Source organism: Pristiophorus japonicus, unplaced genomic scaffold, assembly GCF_044704955.1.
Source record: "Pristiophorus japonicus isolate sPriJap1 unplaced genomic scaffold, sPriJap1.hap1 HAP1_SCAFFOLD_907, whole genome shotgun sequence".
NCBI classification, from domain to species: Eukaryota; Metazoa; Chordata; class Chondrichthyes; family Pristiophoridae; genus Pristiophorus; species Pristiophorus japonicus.
In genome coordinates, this window is record NW_027254832.1 from 65,038 (window position 1) to 80,448 (window position 15,411).

Here is a 15,411-nt window from a genome sequence, read left to right on the forward strand (position 1 = left end):
TGACCAGACTAGAGATCTTCACTCCGTGCTATTGGTGTGTTGATATGCTGGGTCACCGTGTGTGGGTTTTGACACTGTAGATCCCTCTCTCCCGATCGATAGGGAATCCCCATGCCTACCTGTGTGGCCTCAGTAACTGCAGAAAGCTGCAGATACTCGGAGTTGCCCCAGCCAAACAGATCCCCATCTTCGGATACGGCCAAGCAGAAGTCTCCATATGTCGCTGTCTGTACAATACTGACTCCAGATACATCCCCCATCAGCCTGGTCGGTTTACAGCTTGTACCATGGTGACCCAGACCTAAGTAAAGAATTGTCAGGGTAGCTTTTTCTTGTTTTTAAACAGGCAATAAAATGCTTTCTACAGGCACGCTGGTGGTTAGGGTAACCTCGTTATCACAGATAGCACAGGGCTGATGGTGAAGGAGGTGAACTTGTAAAGACTTGGAACGGCAGAGATACTAAGCAAGGACTTTGCCTCAATTTTCAGGGCGGAGGTGGGCATTCGACCTGTGGAAGCACCAAGAAGGGTGGAGAACAGTTTGTGGAGGCTACTATTCAAAGAGAAATGGGACTGAAGAAACTACTGAACGAATCACCGGGACCTGATGAATTACAGCCCAAGGTCCCGAGGGAAGCTGGGGAAACAATTTTTCAGAAAAGAACATTGTGCCAGAGGACTGCAGGGGGGCAGTTTGTGACTCTCCTCTTCACAAAAGTAGGGATGAGGCCGGATCAGTCAGGATGAGCATTACCAAAGTCCACGGTTGTGGCCTGTAATTCAAGTTACAAACATAACCCGAGGACCGAGTGATTGGTTTATTGGGTCAGATTCACTTAGAAGCTGGCACTTGGACTTGTGTAAAACCGATATCAAGTTTATACAACTTCAGTGGCCAACTATCAAGGTGCACTGGGACTACTGTGTACAGTTCTCATTGCCACAATATAGGAAAGACATCACAGCACTGGGAGTCAGACACTTGAAAGAGAGACTGCAAAAGATGTCAATCCTTCCAGAGCAGACTGTGGAAGGATCTTATTGAGGGTATCAACAAGTTGAACCCTGAGAAACTGATAACCATGGGCCCCGGAATGACAATAAAGGACATTGGATGAAGCTCAGAAAAGGCTGATGGAAGATCAGATCGAGCTATTATGCACAGAGGGGAAGGAGGGGCAGTAGAGACCAACAACAACTTACATTTATATAGTGCCTTCAACATAGTAAAACGTTCCAAGGCGCTGCACAAATGCATGACACCGAGCCACATAAGGAGATATCAAGACAGATGAGGTCAAAGAGGAAGGATTTCAAGAATGTCTTAAACAAGACAGGGTTAATTAGTAATCTCACAGTAAAGGATCCTCTGGGGAAGAGTGATCATAATATGGTCATTTCACATGAGGGCCATACCAGGAGAAAGAGCAGCATGGGTGAGAGAGGGTAATGGTTTTAATCGGGACAGGGGCATCGAAAGTGATGGTGAAGGTGTGATTGAATAGATTAGAAGCTGCAGAACTGTCACGATTAATGAAGGGCCGAAGGCTAGACGATGTGAATTTGAAAATGCCGTTGTAAGTGATTTGGGAAGAGTTTTCTCCAGGGGCAGTCAAAGACGGAATTGGGGTTGGGAGGGAAAAGTGGAATGTGGGTGGAGAGCGATATAAGGAAATGATCAGAGATAGCCTTATCTGTGATCAGAAAGAACTACTGTACACAGGGAATGGAGAGATCAGATAGACCTACTGTACACAGGGGAATGGACAAATCAGATAGAACTCCTGTACACAGGGAATGGAGAGATCAGATAGAACTACTGTACACAGGGAATAGACAGATCAGATATAACTACTGTACACAGGGAATGGACAGATCAGATAGAACTACTGTACACAGAGAAGAGGACTGTCTTGGGAGCTGATAGTTGTTGATAACATCAGGAATTCTAAGAAGGAGTTGGACGAGTATTTACTGAAAAGGTGAGTTAAGGGATAGAGGTGGTGAGCAGCATATTGTTTTGAAGTGTGAGGCCGGACCAATGTTCTGAAATGGGGAGGAGTTGGATACTACGGGGAGGAGTTGGATACTACGGGGGGGGGAGTTGGATAATACGGGGAGGAGTTGGGTACTACGGGGAGGAGTTAGATACTACGGGGGGGGGGGGGTGGGAGGAGTTAGATACTACGGGGGGGGGGGGGGAGTTGGATACCATGGGGAGGAGTTGGATACTACGTGGAGGAGTTAGATACTACGGGGGGGGGAGTTGGATACTACGGGGGGGGGTTGGTTACGACGGGGGGGGGAATTAGATACTACGGGGGGGAGTTAGATACTAGGGGGGGGGGGGGGAGTTGGATACTACGGGGGGGAGTTGGTTACTACAGGGGGGGAGTTGGATACTACGGGGAGGAGTTGGATACTACGGGGATGAGTTGGATAATACGGGGAGGAGTTGGATACTACGGGGAGGAGTTGGATACTACGGGGAGGAGTTGGATACTAAGGGGGGGGGGGGGAGTTGGATACCATGGGGAGACGTTGGATACTACGTGGAGGAGTTAGATACAACGGGGGAGGGGGGGGGGGGGGAGTTAGATACTATGGGGAGAAGTTGGATGCTACGATGGGGGAGTTGGATACTATGGGGAGGAGTTGGATACTACGGGGGGGAGTTGGATACTACGGGGAGGAGTTGGATAATACGGGGAGGAGTTGGATAATACGGGGAGGAGTTGGATACTACGGGGAGGAGTTGGATACTACGGGGAGGAGTTGGATACTACGGGGAGGAGTTGGATACTACGGGGAGGAGTTGGATACTACGGGGAGGAGTTGGATAATACGGGGAGGAGTTGGATAATACGGGGAGGAGTTGGATACTACGGGGAGGAGTTGGATACTACGGGGAGGAGTTGGATACTACGGGGAGGAGTTGGATACTACGGGGAGGAGTTGGATAATACGGGGCGGAGTTGGATACTACGGGGAGGAGTTGGATAATACGGGGAGGAGTTGGATACTATGGGGAGGAGTTGGATACTACGAGGAGGAGTTAGATTACGGGGAGTAGTTGGATACGACGGGGAGGAGTTGGATACTACGTGGAGGAGTTGGATAATACGGGGAAGAGTAGGATACTACGGGGAGGAGTTGGATACGATGAGGAGTTGGATACGATGAGGATGAGTTGGATATGACGGGGAGGAGTTGGATATTACGAGAAGGAGTTAGATTACGGGGAGGAGTTGGATACTACGAGAAGGAGTTAGATACTACGGCGAGGAGTTGGATACTACGGGGAGGAGTTGGATAATACGGGGAGGAGTTAGATACTACGGTGAGGAGTTAGATACTACGGGGAGGAGTTAGATACTACGGGGGGGGAGTTGGATACTACGGGGGGGGAGTTGGATACTACGGGGAGGAGTTGGATACTACGGGGAGGAGTTGGATACTACGGGGGGGGAGTTAAATACAACGGGGGGGGGGGCGGGGGGGAGTTAGATACTACGGGGAGGAGTTGGATACCACGGGGAGGAGTTAGATACCACGGAGGGGAGTTGGTTACGACGGGAGGGAGTTGGATACTACGGGGAGGAGTTAGATACTACGGTGAGGAGTTAGATACTACGGGGAGGAGTTAGATACTACGGGGGGAGTTAGATACTACGGGGGGAGTTGGATACTATGGAAGGGAGCTGGATACTACTGGGAGGAGTTGGATACTATGGGAAGGAGTTGGATACTACGAGGAGGAGTTGGATACTACGAGGAGGAGTTGGATACTACGAGGAGGAGTTGGATACTACGGGGAGGAGTTAGATACCACGGAGGGGAGTTGGATACCACGGGGGGGGAAGTTGGTTACGACGGGAGGGAGTTGGATACTACGGGGAGGAGTTGGATACTACGGGGAGGAGTTGGATACTACGGGGGGGGAGTTAAATACTACGGGGGGGGAGTTAAATACAACGGGGGGGGGGGGGCGGGGGGGAGTTAGATACTACGGGGAGGAGTTGGATACCACGGGGAGGAGTTAGATACCACGGAGGGGAGTTGGTTACGACGGGAGGGAGTTGGATACTACGGGGAGGAGTTGGATACCACGGGGAGGAGTTAGATACCACGGGGGGGAGTTGGTTACGACGGGAGGGAGTTGGATACTACGGGGAGGAGTTGGATACTAAGGGGAGGAGTTGGATACTACGGGGAGGAGTTGCATACTACGGTGGGGAGTTGGATACTACGCGGAGGAGTTGGATACGACGGGGAGGAGTTGGATACTACGGGGAGGAGTTGGATACTACGGGGAGGAGTTGGATACTACGGGTGGGGAGTTGGATAGTACGGGGTGGAGTTGGATACTACGGGAGGAGTTGGATACTACGGGGAGGAGTTGGATACTTCGGGTGGGGAGTTGGATACTATGGGGAGGAGTTGGATACTACGGGTGGGGAGTTGGATAGTACGGGGGGGGAGTTGGATCGTACGGGAGGACTGGATACTACGGGGAGGAGTTGGATACTACGGGTGGGGAGTTGGATAGTACGGGGGGGAGTTGGATACTACGGGAGGAGTTGGATACTACGGGGAGGAGTTGGTTACTACGGGGAGGAGTTGGAAACTACGGGTGGGGAGTTGGATAGTACAGGGGGGAGTTGGATGCTATGGGAGGAGTTGGACACTACGGGGAGGAGTTGGACACGACGGGGAGGAGTTGGACACGACGGGGAGGAGTTGAATACTACGGGGAGGAGTTCAATACTACACGGAGGAGTTAGATACCACGGGGGGGGAGTTGGATACGAGGGGGAGGAGTTGGATACGACGGGGAGGAGTTGGATACTACGGGGAGGAGTTGGATACTACGGGGAGGAGTTGGATACTACGGGGAGGAGTTCCATACTACGGGGAGGAGTTCCATACTACGGGGAGGAGTTCCATACTACGGGGAGGAGTTCCATACTACGGGGAGGAGTTCCATACTACGGGGAGGAGTTCCATACTACGGGGAGGAGTTCCATACTACGGGGAGGAGTTCCATACTACGGGGAGGAGTTCCATACTACGGGGAGGAGTTCCATACTACGGGGAGGAGTTGGATACTACGGGGAGGAGTTGGATACTACGGGGAGGAGTTGGATACTACGGGGAGGAGTTGGATACTACGGGGAGGAGTTGGATACTACGGGGAGGAGTTGGATACTACGGAGGAGGAGTTGGATAGTACGGGGAGGAGTTGGATACTACGGAGGGGAATTCGATAGTACGGGGGGGCGTTGGATACTACGGGGAGAAGTTAGATACTACGGGGAGGAGTTGGATACTACGGGGAGGAGTTGCATAAATACTACGGGGAGGAGTTGCATACTACCGGGAGGAGTTAGATAATACGGGGAGGAGTTGGATACTACAGGGAGGAGTTGGATACTACGGAGGGGAATTCGATAGTACGGGGGACGTTGGATACTACGGGAGGAGTTGGATACTACGGGGAGGAGTTGGATACTCCGTGGAGGAGATGGATACGACGGGGGGGGGGGGGGGGGGGGGGGGGGGGGAGTTGGATACTACAGGGGGGGGGAGTTGGATACTCCGGGGAGCAGTTGGAAACTGCGGGGAGGAGTTGGATACTACGGGGAGGAGTTGGATACTGTGAGGAGGAGTTAGATACTACGGGGAGGAGTTGGATACTACGGAGAGGAGTTGGATACTACGGAGGGGAATTCGATAGTACGGGGAGGAGATGGATACGACGGGGGGAGGAGTTGGATACTACAGGGGGGGAGTTGGATACTCCGGGGAGCAGTTGGATACTGCGGGGAGGAGTTGGATACTACGGGGAGGAGTTGGATACTACAGGGAGGAGTTGGATACTGCGGGGAGGAGTTGGATACTACGGGGAGGAGTTGGATACTACAGGGAGGAGTTGGATACTACGGGGAGGAGTTGGATACTACGGGGAGGAGTTGGATACTACGGGGAGGAGTTGGATACTACCGGGAGTAGTTGGATACTACGATGGGGGAGTTGTATACTACGTGGGGGAGTTGGATACTATGGGGAAGATTTAGATACTACGGGGGGAGTTAGATACTACGGGGGGAGTTGGATACTAAGGGGGGGAGTTGGTTACCACGGGGAGGAGTTGGATACTACGGGGAGGAGTTAGATTACGGGGAGGAGTTGGATACTACCGGGAGGAATTAGATACTACGGGGAGGAGTTGGATACTATGGAGAGGAGTTGGATACTACGGGTGGGGAGTTGGATACTACGGGTGGGGAGTTGGATACTACGGGGAGGAGTTGGATACTACGGGGAGGAGTTGGATACTACGGGTGGGGAGTTGGATAGTACGGGGGGGGAGTTGGAAACTACGGGGGGGGAGTTGGAAACTACGGGGGGGGGGGGGGGAGGGGGGCGGGGGCGGGGGGGAGTTAGATACTACGGGGAGGAGTTGGATACTACGATGGGGGAGTTGTATACTACGGGGGGAGTTGGATAATACGGGGAGGAGTTGGATAATACGGGGAGGAGTTGGATACTACGGGGAGGAGTTGGATACTACGGGGAGGAGTTGGATACTACGGGGAGGAGTTGGATACTACGGGGAGGAGTTGGATACTACGGGGAGGAGTTGGATACTACGGGGAGGAGTTGGATAATACGGGGAGGAGTTGGATAATACGGGGAGGAGTTGGATACTACGGGGAGGAGTTGGATACTACGGGGAGGAGTTGGATACTACGGGGAGGAGTTGGATAATACGGGGAGGAGTTGGATACTACGGGGAGGAGTTGGATACTACGGGGAGGAGTTGGATACTACGGGGAGGAGTTGGATACTACGGGGAGGAGTTGGATAATACGGGGAGGAGTTGGATAATACGGGGAGGAGTTGGATAATACGGGGAGGAATTGGATACTACGGGGAGGAGTTGGATACTACGGGGAGGAGTTGGATAATACGGGGCGGAGTTGGATACTACGGGGAGGAGTTGGATAATACGGGGAGGAGTTGGATACTATGGGGAAGAGTTGGATACTACGGGGAGGAGTTAGATTACGGGGAGTAGTTGGATACGACGGGGAGGAGTTGGATACTACGTGGAGGAGTTGGATAATACGGGGAAGAGTAGGATACTACGGGGAGGAGTTGGATACGATGAGGAGTTGGATACGATGAGGATGAGTTGGATATGACGGGGAGGAGTTGGATACTACGAGAAGGAGTTAGATTACGGGGAGGAGTTGGATACTACGAGAAGGAGTTAGATACTACGGCGAGGAGTTGGATACTACGGGGAGGAGTTGGATAATACGGTGAGGAGTTAGATACTACGGGGAGGAGTTAGATACTACGGGGGGGGAGTTGGATACTACGGGGGGGGAGTTGGATACTACGGGGAGGAGTTGGATACTACGGGGAGGAGTTGGATACTACGGGGGGGGAGTTAAATACAACGGGGGGGGGGGGGCGGGGGGGAGTTAGATACTACGGGGAGGAGTTGGATACCACGGGGAGGAGTTAGATACCACGGAGGGGAGTTGGTTACGACGGGAGGGAGTTGGATACTACGGGGAGGAGTTAGATACTACGGTGAGGAGTTAGATACTACGGGGAGGAGTTAGATACTACGGGGAGGAGTTAGATACTACGGGGGGAGTTAGATACTACGGGGGGAGTTGGATACTATGGAAGGGAGCTGGATACTACTGGGAGGAGTTGGATACTATGGGAAGGAGTTGGATACTACGAGGAGGAGTTGGATACTACGAGGAGGAGTTGGATACTACGAGGAGGAGTTGGATACTACGGGGAGGAGTTAGATACCACGGAGGGGAGTTGGATACCACGGGGGGGGAAGTTGGTTACGACGGGAGGGAGTTGGATACTACGGGGAGGAGTTGGATACTACGGGGAGGAGTTGGATACTACGGGGGGGGAGTTAAATACAACGGGGGGGGGGGGGCGGGGGGGAGTTAGATACTACGGGGAGGAGTTGGATACCACGGGGAGGAGTTAGATACCACGGAGGGGAGTTGGTTACGACGGGAGGGAGTTGGATACTACGGGGAGGAGTTGGATACCACGGGGAGGAGTTAGATACCACGGGGGGGAGTTGGTTACGACGGGAGGGAGTTGGATACTACGGGGAGGAGTTGGATACTAAGGGGAGGAGTTGGATACTACGGGGAGGAGTTGCATACTACGGTGGGGAGTTGGATACTACGCGGAGGAGTTGGATACGACGGGGAGGAGTTGGATACTACGGGGAGGAGTTGGATACTACGGGTGGGGAGTTGGATAGTACGGGAGGAGTTGGATACTACGGGGAGGAGTTGGATACTTCGGGTGGGGAGTTGGATACTATGGAGAGGAGTTGGATACTACGGTGGGGAGTTGGATAGTACGGGGGGGAGTTGGATCGTACGGGAGGACTGGATACTACGGGGAGGAGTTGGATACTACGGGTGGGGAGTTGGATAGTACGGGGGGGAGTTGGATACTACGGGAGGAGTTGGATACTACGGGGAGGAGTTGGTTACTACGGGGAGGAGTTGGAAACTACGGGTGGGGAGTTGGATAGTACAGGGGGGAGTTGAATGCTACGGGAGGAGTTGGACACTACGGGGAGGAGTTGGACACGACGGGGAGGAGTTGGATACGACGGGGAGGAGTTGAATACTACGGGGAGGAGTTCAATACTACACGGAGGAGTTAGATACCACGGGGGGGGGAGTTGGATACGAGGGGGAGGAGTTGGATACGACGGGGAGGAGTTGGATACTACGGGGAGGAGTTGGATACTACGGGGAGGAGTTGGATACTACGGGGAGGAGTTCCATACTACGGGGAGGAGTTCCATACTACGGGGAGGAGTTCCATACTACGGGGAGGAGTTCCATACTACGGGGAGGAGTTCCATACTACGGGGAGGAGTTCCATACTACGGGGAGGAGTTCCATACTACGGGGAGGAGTTCCATACTACGGGGAGGAGTTGGATACTACGGGGAGGAGTTGGATACTACGGGGAGGAGTTGGATACTACGGGGAGGAGTTGGATACTACGGAGGAGGAGTTGGATAGTACGGGGAGGAGTTGGATACTACGGAGGGGAATTCGATAGTACGGGGGGGCGTTGGATACTACGGGGAGGAGTTAGATACTACGGGGAGGAGTTGGATACTATGGGGAGGAGTTGGATACTACGGGGAGGAGTTGCATACTACGGGGAGGAGTTGCATACTACGGGGAGGAGTTGCATACTACCGGGAGGAGTTAGATAATACGGGGAGGAGTTGGATACTACAGGGAGGAGTTGGATACTACGGAGGGGAATTCGATAGTACGGGGGACGTTGGATACTACGGGAGGAGTTGGATACTACGGGGAGGAGTTGGATACTCCGTGGAGGAGATGGATACGACGGGGGGGGGGGGGGGGGGGAGTTGGATACTACAGGGGGGGAGTTGGATACTACAGGGGGGGGGAGTTGGATACTCCGGGGAGCAGTTGGAAACTGCGGGGAGGAGTTGGATACTACGGGGAGGAGTTGGATACTGTGAGGAGGAGTTAGATACTACGGGGAGGAGTTGGATACTACGGAGAGGAGTTGGATACTACGGAGGGGAATTCGATAGTACGGGGAGGAGATGGATACGACGGGGGGAGGAGTTGGATACTACAGGGGGGGAGTTGGATACTCCGGGGAGCAGTTGGATACTGCGGGGAGGAGTTGGATACTACGGGGAGGAGTTGGATACTACGGGGAGGAGTTGGATACTGCGGGGAGGAGTTGGATACTACGGGGAGGAGTTGGATACTACGGGGAGGAGTTGGATACTACCGGGAGTAGTTGGATACTACGATGGGGGAGTTGTATACTACGTGGGGGAGTTGGATACTATGGGGAAGATTTAGATACTACGGGGGGAGTTAGATACTACGGGGGGAGTTGGATACTACGGGGGGGAGTTGGTTACCACGGGGAGGAGTTGGATACTACGGGGAGGAGTTAGATTACGGGGAGGAGTTGGATACTACCGGGAGGAATTAGATACTACGGGGAGGAGTTGGATACTATGGAGAGGAGTTGGATACTACGGGTGGGGAGTTGGATACTACGGGTGGGGAGTTGGATACTACGGGGAGGAGTTGGATACTACGGGGAGGAGTTGGATACTACGGGTGGGGAGTTGGATAGTACGGGGGGGGAGTTGGAAACTACGGGGGGGGAGTTGGAAACTACGGGGGGGGGGGGGGAGGGGGGCGGGGGCGGGGGGGAGTTAGATACTACGGGGAGGAGTTGGATACTACGATGGGGGAGTTGTATACTACGGGGGGAGTTGGATAATACGGGGAGGAGTTGGATAATACGGGGAGGAGTTGGATAATACGGGGAGGAGTTGGATACTACGGGGAGGAGTTGGATACTACGGGGAGGAGTTGGATACTACGGGGAGGAGTTGGATACTACGGGGAGGAGTTGGATAATACGGGGAGGAGTTGGATACTACGGGGAGGAGTTGGATACTACGGGGAGGAGTTGGATACTACGGGGAGGAGTTGGATAATACGGGGAGGAGTTGGATAATACGGGGAGGAGTTGGATAATACGGGGAGGAATTGGATACTACGGGGAGGAGTTGGATACTACGGGGAGGAGTTGGATAATACGGGGCGGAGTTGGATACTACGGGGAGGAGTTGGATAATACGGGGAGGAGTTGGATACTATGGGGAGGAGTTGGATACTACGGGGAGGAGTTAGATTACGGGGAGTAGTTGGATACGACGGGGAGGAGTTGGATACTACGTGGAGGAGTTGGATAATACGGGGAAGAGTAGGATACTACGGGGAGGAGTTGGATACGATGAGGAGTTGGATACGATGAGGATGAGTTGGATATGACGGGGAGGAGTTGGATACTACGAGAAGGAGTTAGATTACGGGGAGGAGTTGGATACTACGAGAAGGAGTTAGATACTACGGCGAGGAGTTGGATACTACGGGGAGGAGTTGGATAATACGGTGAGGAGTTAGATACTACGGGGAGGAGTTAGATACTACGGGGGGGGAGTTGGATACTACGGGGGGGGAGTTGGATACTACGGGGAGGAGTTGGATACTACGGGGAGGAGTTGGATACTACGGGGGGGGAGTTAAATACAACGGGGGGGGGGGGGGGGGGGCGGGGGGGAGTTAGATACTACGGGGAGGAGTTGGATACCACGGGGAGGAGTTAGATACCACGGAGGGGAGTTGGTTACGACGGGAGGGAGTTGGATACTACGGGGAGGAGTTAGATACTACGGTGAGGAGTTAGATACTACGGGGAGGAGTTAGATACTACGGGGGGAGTTAGATACTACGGGGGGAGTTGGATACTATGGAAGGGAGCTGGATACTACTGGGAGGAGTTGGATACTATGGGAAGGAGTTGGATACTACGAGGAGGAGTTGGATACTACGAGGAGGAGTTGGATACTACGAGGAGGAGTTGGATACTACGGGGAGGAGTTAGATACCACGGAGGGGAGTTGGATACCACGGGGGGGGAAGTTGGTTACGACGGGAGGGAGTTGGATACTACGGGGAGGAGTTGGATACTACGGGGAGGAGTTGGATACTACGGGGGGGGAGTTAAATACAACGGGGGGGGGGGGGGCGGGGGGGAGTTAGATACTACGGGGAGGAGTTGGATACCACGGGGAGGAGTTAGATACCACGGAGGGGAGTTGGTTACGACGGGAGGGAGTTGGATACTACGGGGAGGAGTTGGATACCACGGGGAGGAGTTAGATACCACGGGGGGGAGTTGGTTACGACGGGAGGGAGTTGGATACTACGGGGAGGAGTTGGATACTAAGGGGAGGAGTTGGATACTACGGGGAGGAGTTGCATACTACGGTGGGGAGTTGGATACTACGCGGAGGAGTTGGATACGACGGGGAGGAGTTGGATACTACGGGGAGGAGTTGGATACTACGGGGAGGAGTTGGATACTACGGGGAGGAGTTGGATACTACGGGTGGGGAGTTGGATAGTACGGGGTGGAGTTGGATACTACGGGAGGAGTTGGATACTACGGGGAGGAGTTGGATACTTCGGGTGGGGAGTTGGATACTATGGAGAGGAGTTGGATACTACGGGTGGGGAGTTGGATAGTACGGGGGGGAGTTGGATCGTACGGGAGGACTGGATACTACGGGGAGGAGTTGGATACTACGGGTGGGGAGTTGGATAGTACGGGGGGGAGTTGGATACTACGGGAGGAGTTGGATACTACGGGGAGGAGTTGGTTACTACGGGGAGGAGTTGGAAACTACGGGTGGGGAGTTGGATAGTACAGGGGGGAGTTGAATGCTACGGGAGGAGTTGGACACTACGGGGAGGAGTTGGACACGACGGGGAGGAGTTGGACACGACGGGGAGGAGTTGGATACGACGGGGAGGAGTTGAATACTACGGGGAGGAGTTCAATACTACACGGAGGAGTTAGATACCACGGGGGGGGAGTTGGATACCAGGGGGAGGAGTTGGATACGAGGGGGAGGAGTTGGATACGACGGGGAGGAGTTGGATACTACGGGGAGGAGTTGGATACTACGGGGAGGAGTTGGATACTACGGGGAGGAGTTCCATACTACGGGGAGGAGTTCCATACTACGGGGAGGAGTTCCATACTACGGGGAGGAGTTCCATACTACGGGGAGGAGTTCCATACTACGGGGAGGAGTTCCATACTACGGGGAGGAGTTGGATACTACGGGGAGGAGTTGGATACTACGGAGGAGGAGTTGGATAGTACGGGGAGGAGTTGGATACTACGGAGGGGAATTCGATAGTACGGGGGGGCGTTGGATACTACGGGGAGGAGTTAGATGCTACGGGGAGGAGTTGGATACTACGGGGAGGAGTTCCATACTACGGGAAGGAGTTCCATACTACGGGGAGGAGTTCCATACTACGGGGAGGAGTTCCATACTACGGGGAGGAGTTCCATACTACGGGGAGGAGTTCCATACTACGGGGAGGAGTTCCATACTACGGGGAGGAGTTGGATACTACGGGGAGGAGTTGGATACTACGGAGGAGGAGTTGGATAGTACGGGGAGGAGTTGGATACTACGGAGGGGAATTCGATAGTACGGGGGGGCGTTGGATACTACGGGGAGGAGTTGGATGCTACGGGGAGGAGTTGGATACTACGGGGAGGAGTTGCATACTACGGGGAGGAGTTGCATACTACCGGGAGGAGTTAGATAATACGGGGAGGAGTTGGATACTACAGGGAGGAGTTGGATACTACGGAGGGGAATTCGATAGTACGGGGGACGTTGGATACTACGGGAGGAGTTGGATACTACGGGGAGGAGTTGGATACTCCGTGGAGGAGATGGATACAACGGGGGGGGGGGGGGGGGGGGGGGGAGTTGGATACTACAGGGGGGGGAGTTGGATACTACAGGGGGGGAGTTGGATACTCCGGGGAGCATTTGGAAACTGCGGGGAGGAGTTGGATACTACGGGGAGGAGTTAGATACTACGGGGAGGAGTTGGATACTACGGGGAGGAGTTGGATACTACCGGGAGGAGTTAGATACGACGGGGAGGAGTTGGATACTACGGGGAGGAGTTGGATACTACGGAGGGGAATTCGATAGTACGGGGAGGAGATGGATACGACGGGGGGAGGAGTTGGATACTACAGGGGGGGGAGTTGGATACTCCGGGGAGCAGTTGGATACTGCGGGGAGGAGTTGGATACTACGGGGAAGAGTTGGATACTACGGGGAAGAGTTGGATACTACGGGGAGGAGTTGGATACTACGGGGAGGAGTTGGATACTACGGGGAGGAGTTGGATACTACGGGGAGGAGTTGGATACTACGGGGAGGAGTTGGATACTACGGGTGGGGAGTTGGATAGTACGGGGGGGAGTTGGATAGTACGGGAGGAGTTGGATACTACGTGGAGGAGTTGGATACGACGGGGAGGAGTTGGATACGACGGGGGGGGGGAGTTGGATACTACGGCGGGGGGGAGTTGGATACTACGGGGAGGAGTTGGATACTACGGGGTGGAGTTGGATACTACGGGTGGGGAGTTGGATAGTACGGGGGGGAGTTGGATAGTACGGGAGGAGTTGGATACTACGTGGAGGAGTTGGATACGACGGGGAGGAGTTGGATACGACGGGGGGGGGGAGTTGGATACTACGGGGGGGGGAGTTAGATACTACGGGGAGGAGTTGGATACTACGGGGAGGAGTTTGATAATACGGGGAGGAGTTAGATACTACGGGGAGGAGTTAGATACTACGGGGAGGAGTTAGATACTGCGGGGGGAGTTGGATACTATGGAAGGGAGCTGGAAACTACTGGGAGGAGTTGGATACTACGGGGAGGAGTTGGATACTACGAGGAGGAGTTGGATACTACGGGGAGAAGTTAGATACCACGGGGAGGAGTTAGATACCACGGAGGGGAGTTGGATACGACGGGAGGGAGTTGCATACTACGGGGAGGAGTTGGATACTATGGGGAGGAGTTGGATACTACGGGGAAGAGTTGGATACTACGGGGAGGAGTTGGATACTACGGGGAGGAGTTGGATACTACGGGGAGGAGTTGGATACTACGGGGAGGAGTTGGATACTACGGGGAGGAGTTGGATACTACGGGGAGGAGTTGGATACTACGGGTGGGGAGTTGGATAGTACGGGGGGGAGTTGGATAGTACGGGAGGAGTTGGATACTACGTGGAGGAGTTGGATACGACGGGGAGGAGTTGGATACGACGGGGGGGGGGAGTTGGATACTACGGGGGGGGGGGAGTTGGATACTACGGGGGGGGAGTTGGATACTCCGGGGAGCAGTTGGATACTACGACGAGGAGTTGGATACTACGGGGAGGAGTTGGCTACTGCGGGGAGGAGTTAGATACTGCGGGGAGGAGTTGGATACTACGGGGAGGAGTTGGATACTTCGGGGAGGAGTTGGATACTACGGGGAGGAGTTGGATACTACGGGGAGGAGTTGGATACGACCGGGAGGAGTTGGATACTACGGAGAGGAATTGGATACTACGGAGAGGAGTTGGATACTACGGGTGGGGAGTTGGATACTACGGGTGGGGAGTTGGATACTACGGGTGGGGAGTTGGATACTACGGGGAGGAGTTGGATACTACGGGGTGGAGTTGGATACTACGGGTGGGGAGTTGGATAGTACGGGGGGGGGGGGGAGTTGGATACTACAGGGAGGAGTTGGATACTACGGGTGGGGAGTTGGATAGTACGGGGTGGGGAGTTGGATACTACGGGAGGAGTTGGATACTACGGGGAGGAGTTGGATACTACGGGGAGGAGTTGGATACTACGGGTGGGGAGTTGGA

At 54.1% G+C, this 15,411-nt stretch overlaps 1 protein-coding gene across 4 annotated transcripts in view; it reads right to left on the reverse strand.

Moving 5' to 3' along the window:
* The window catches only part of rcc1l (RCC1 like), an 81,709-nt gene that overhangs the window by 28,631 nt on the left and 37,667 nt on the right, over positions 1–15,411 (reverse strand). For all 4 annotated transcript variants that reach the window (XR_011592322.1, XM_070874611.1, XM_070874613.1 and 1 more), the window contains exon 7: positions 120–301. Coding sequence is in view for 3 of the 4 variants with exons in the window: in XM_070874611.1 (XP_070730712.1) it covers positions 120–301 (182 nt within the window). In the remaining variant the exon portion in view is untranslated. The remainder of the gene's footprint in view (positions 1–119; positions 302–15,411) is intronic.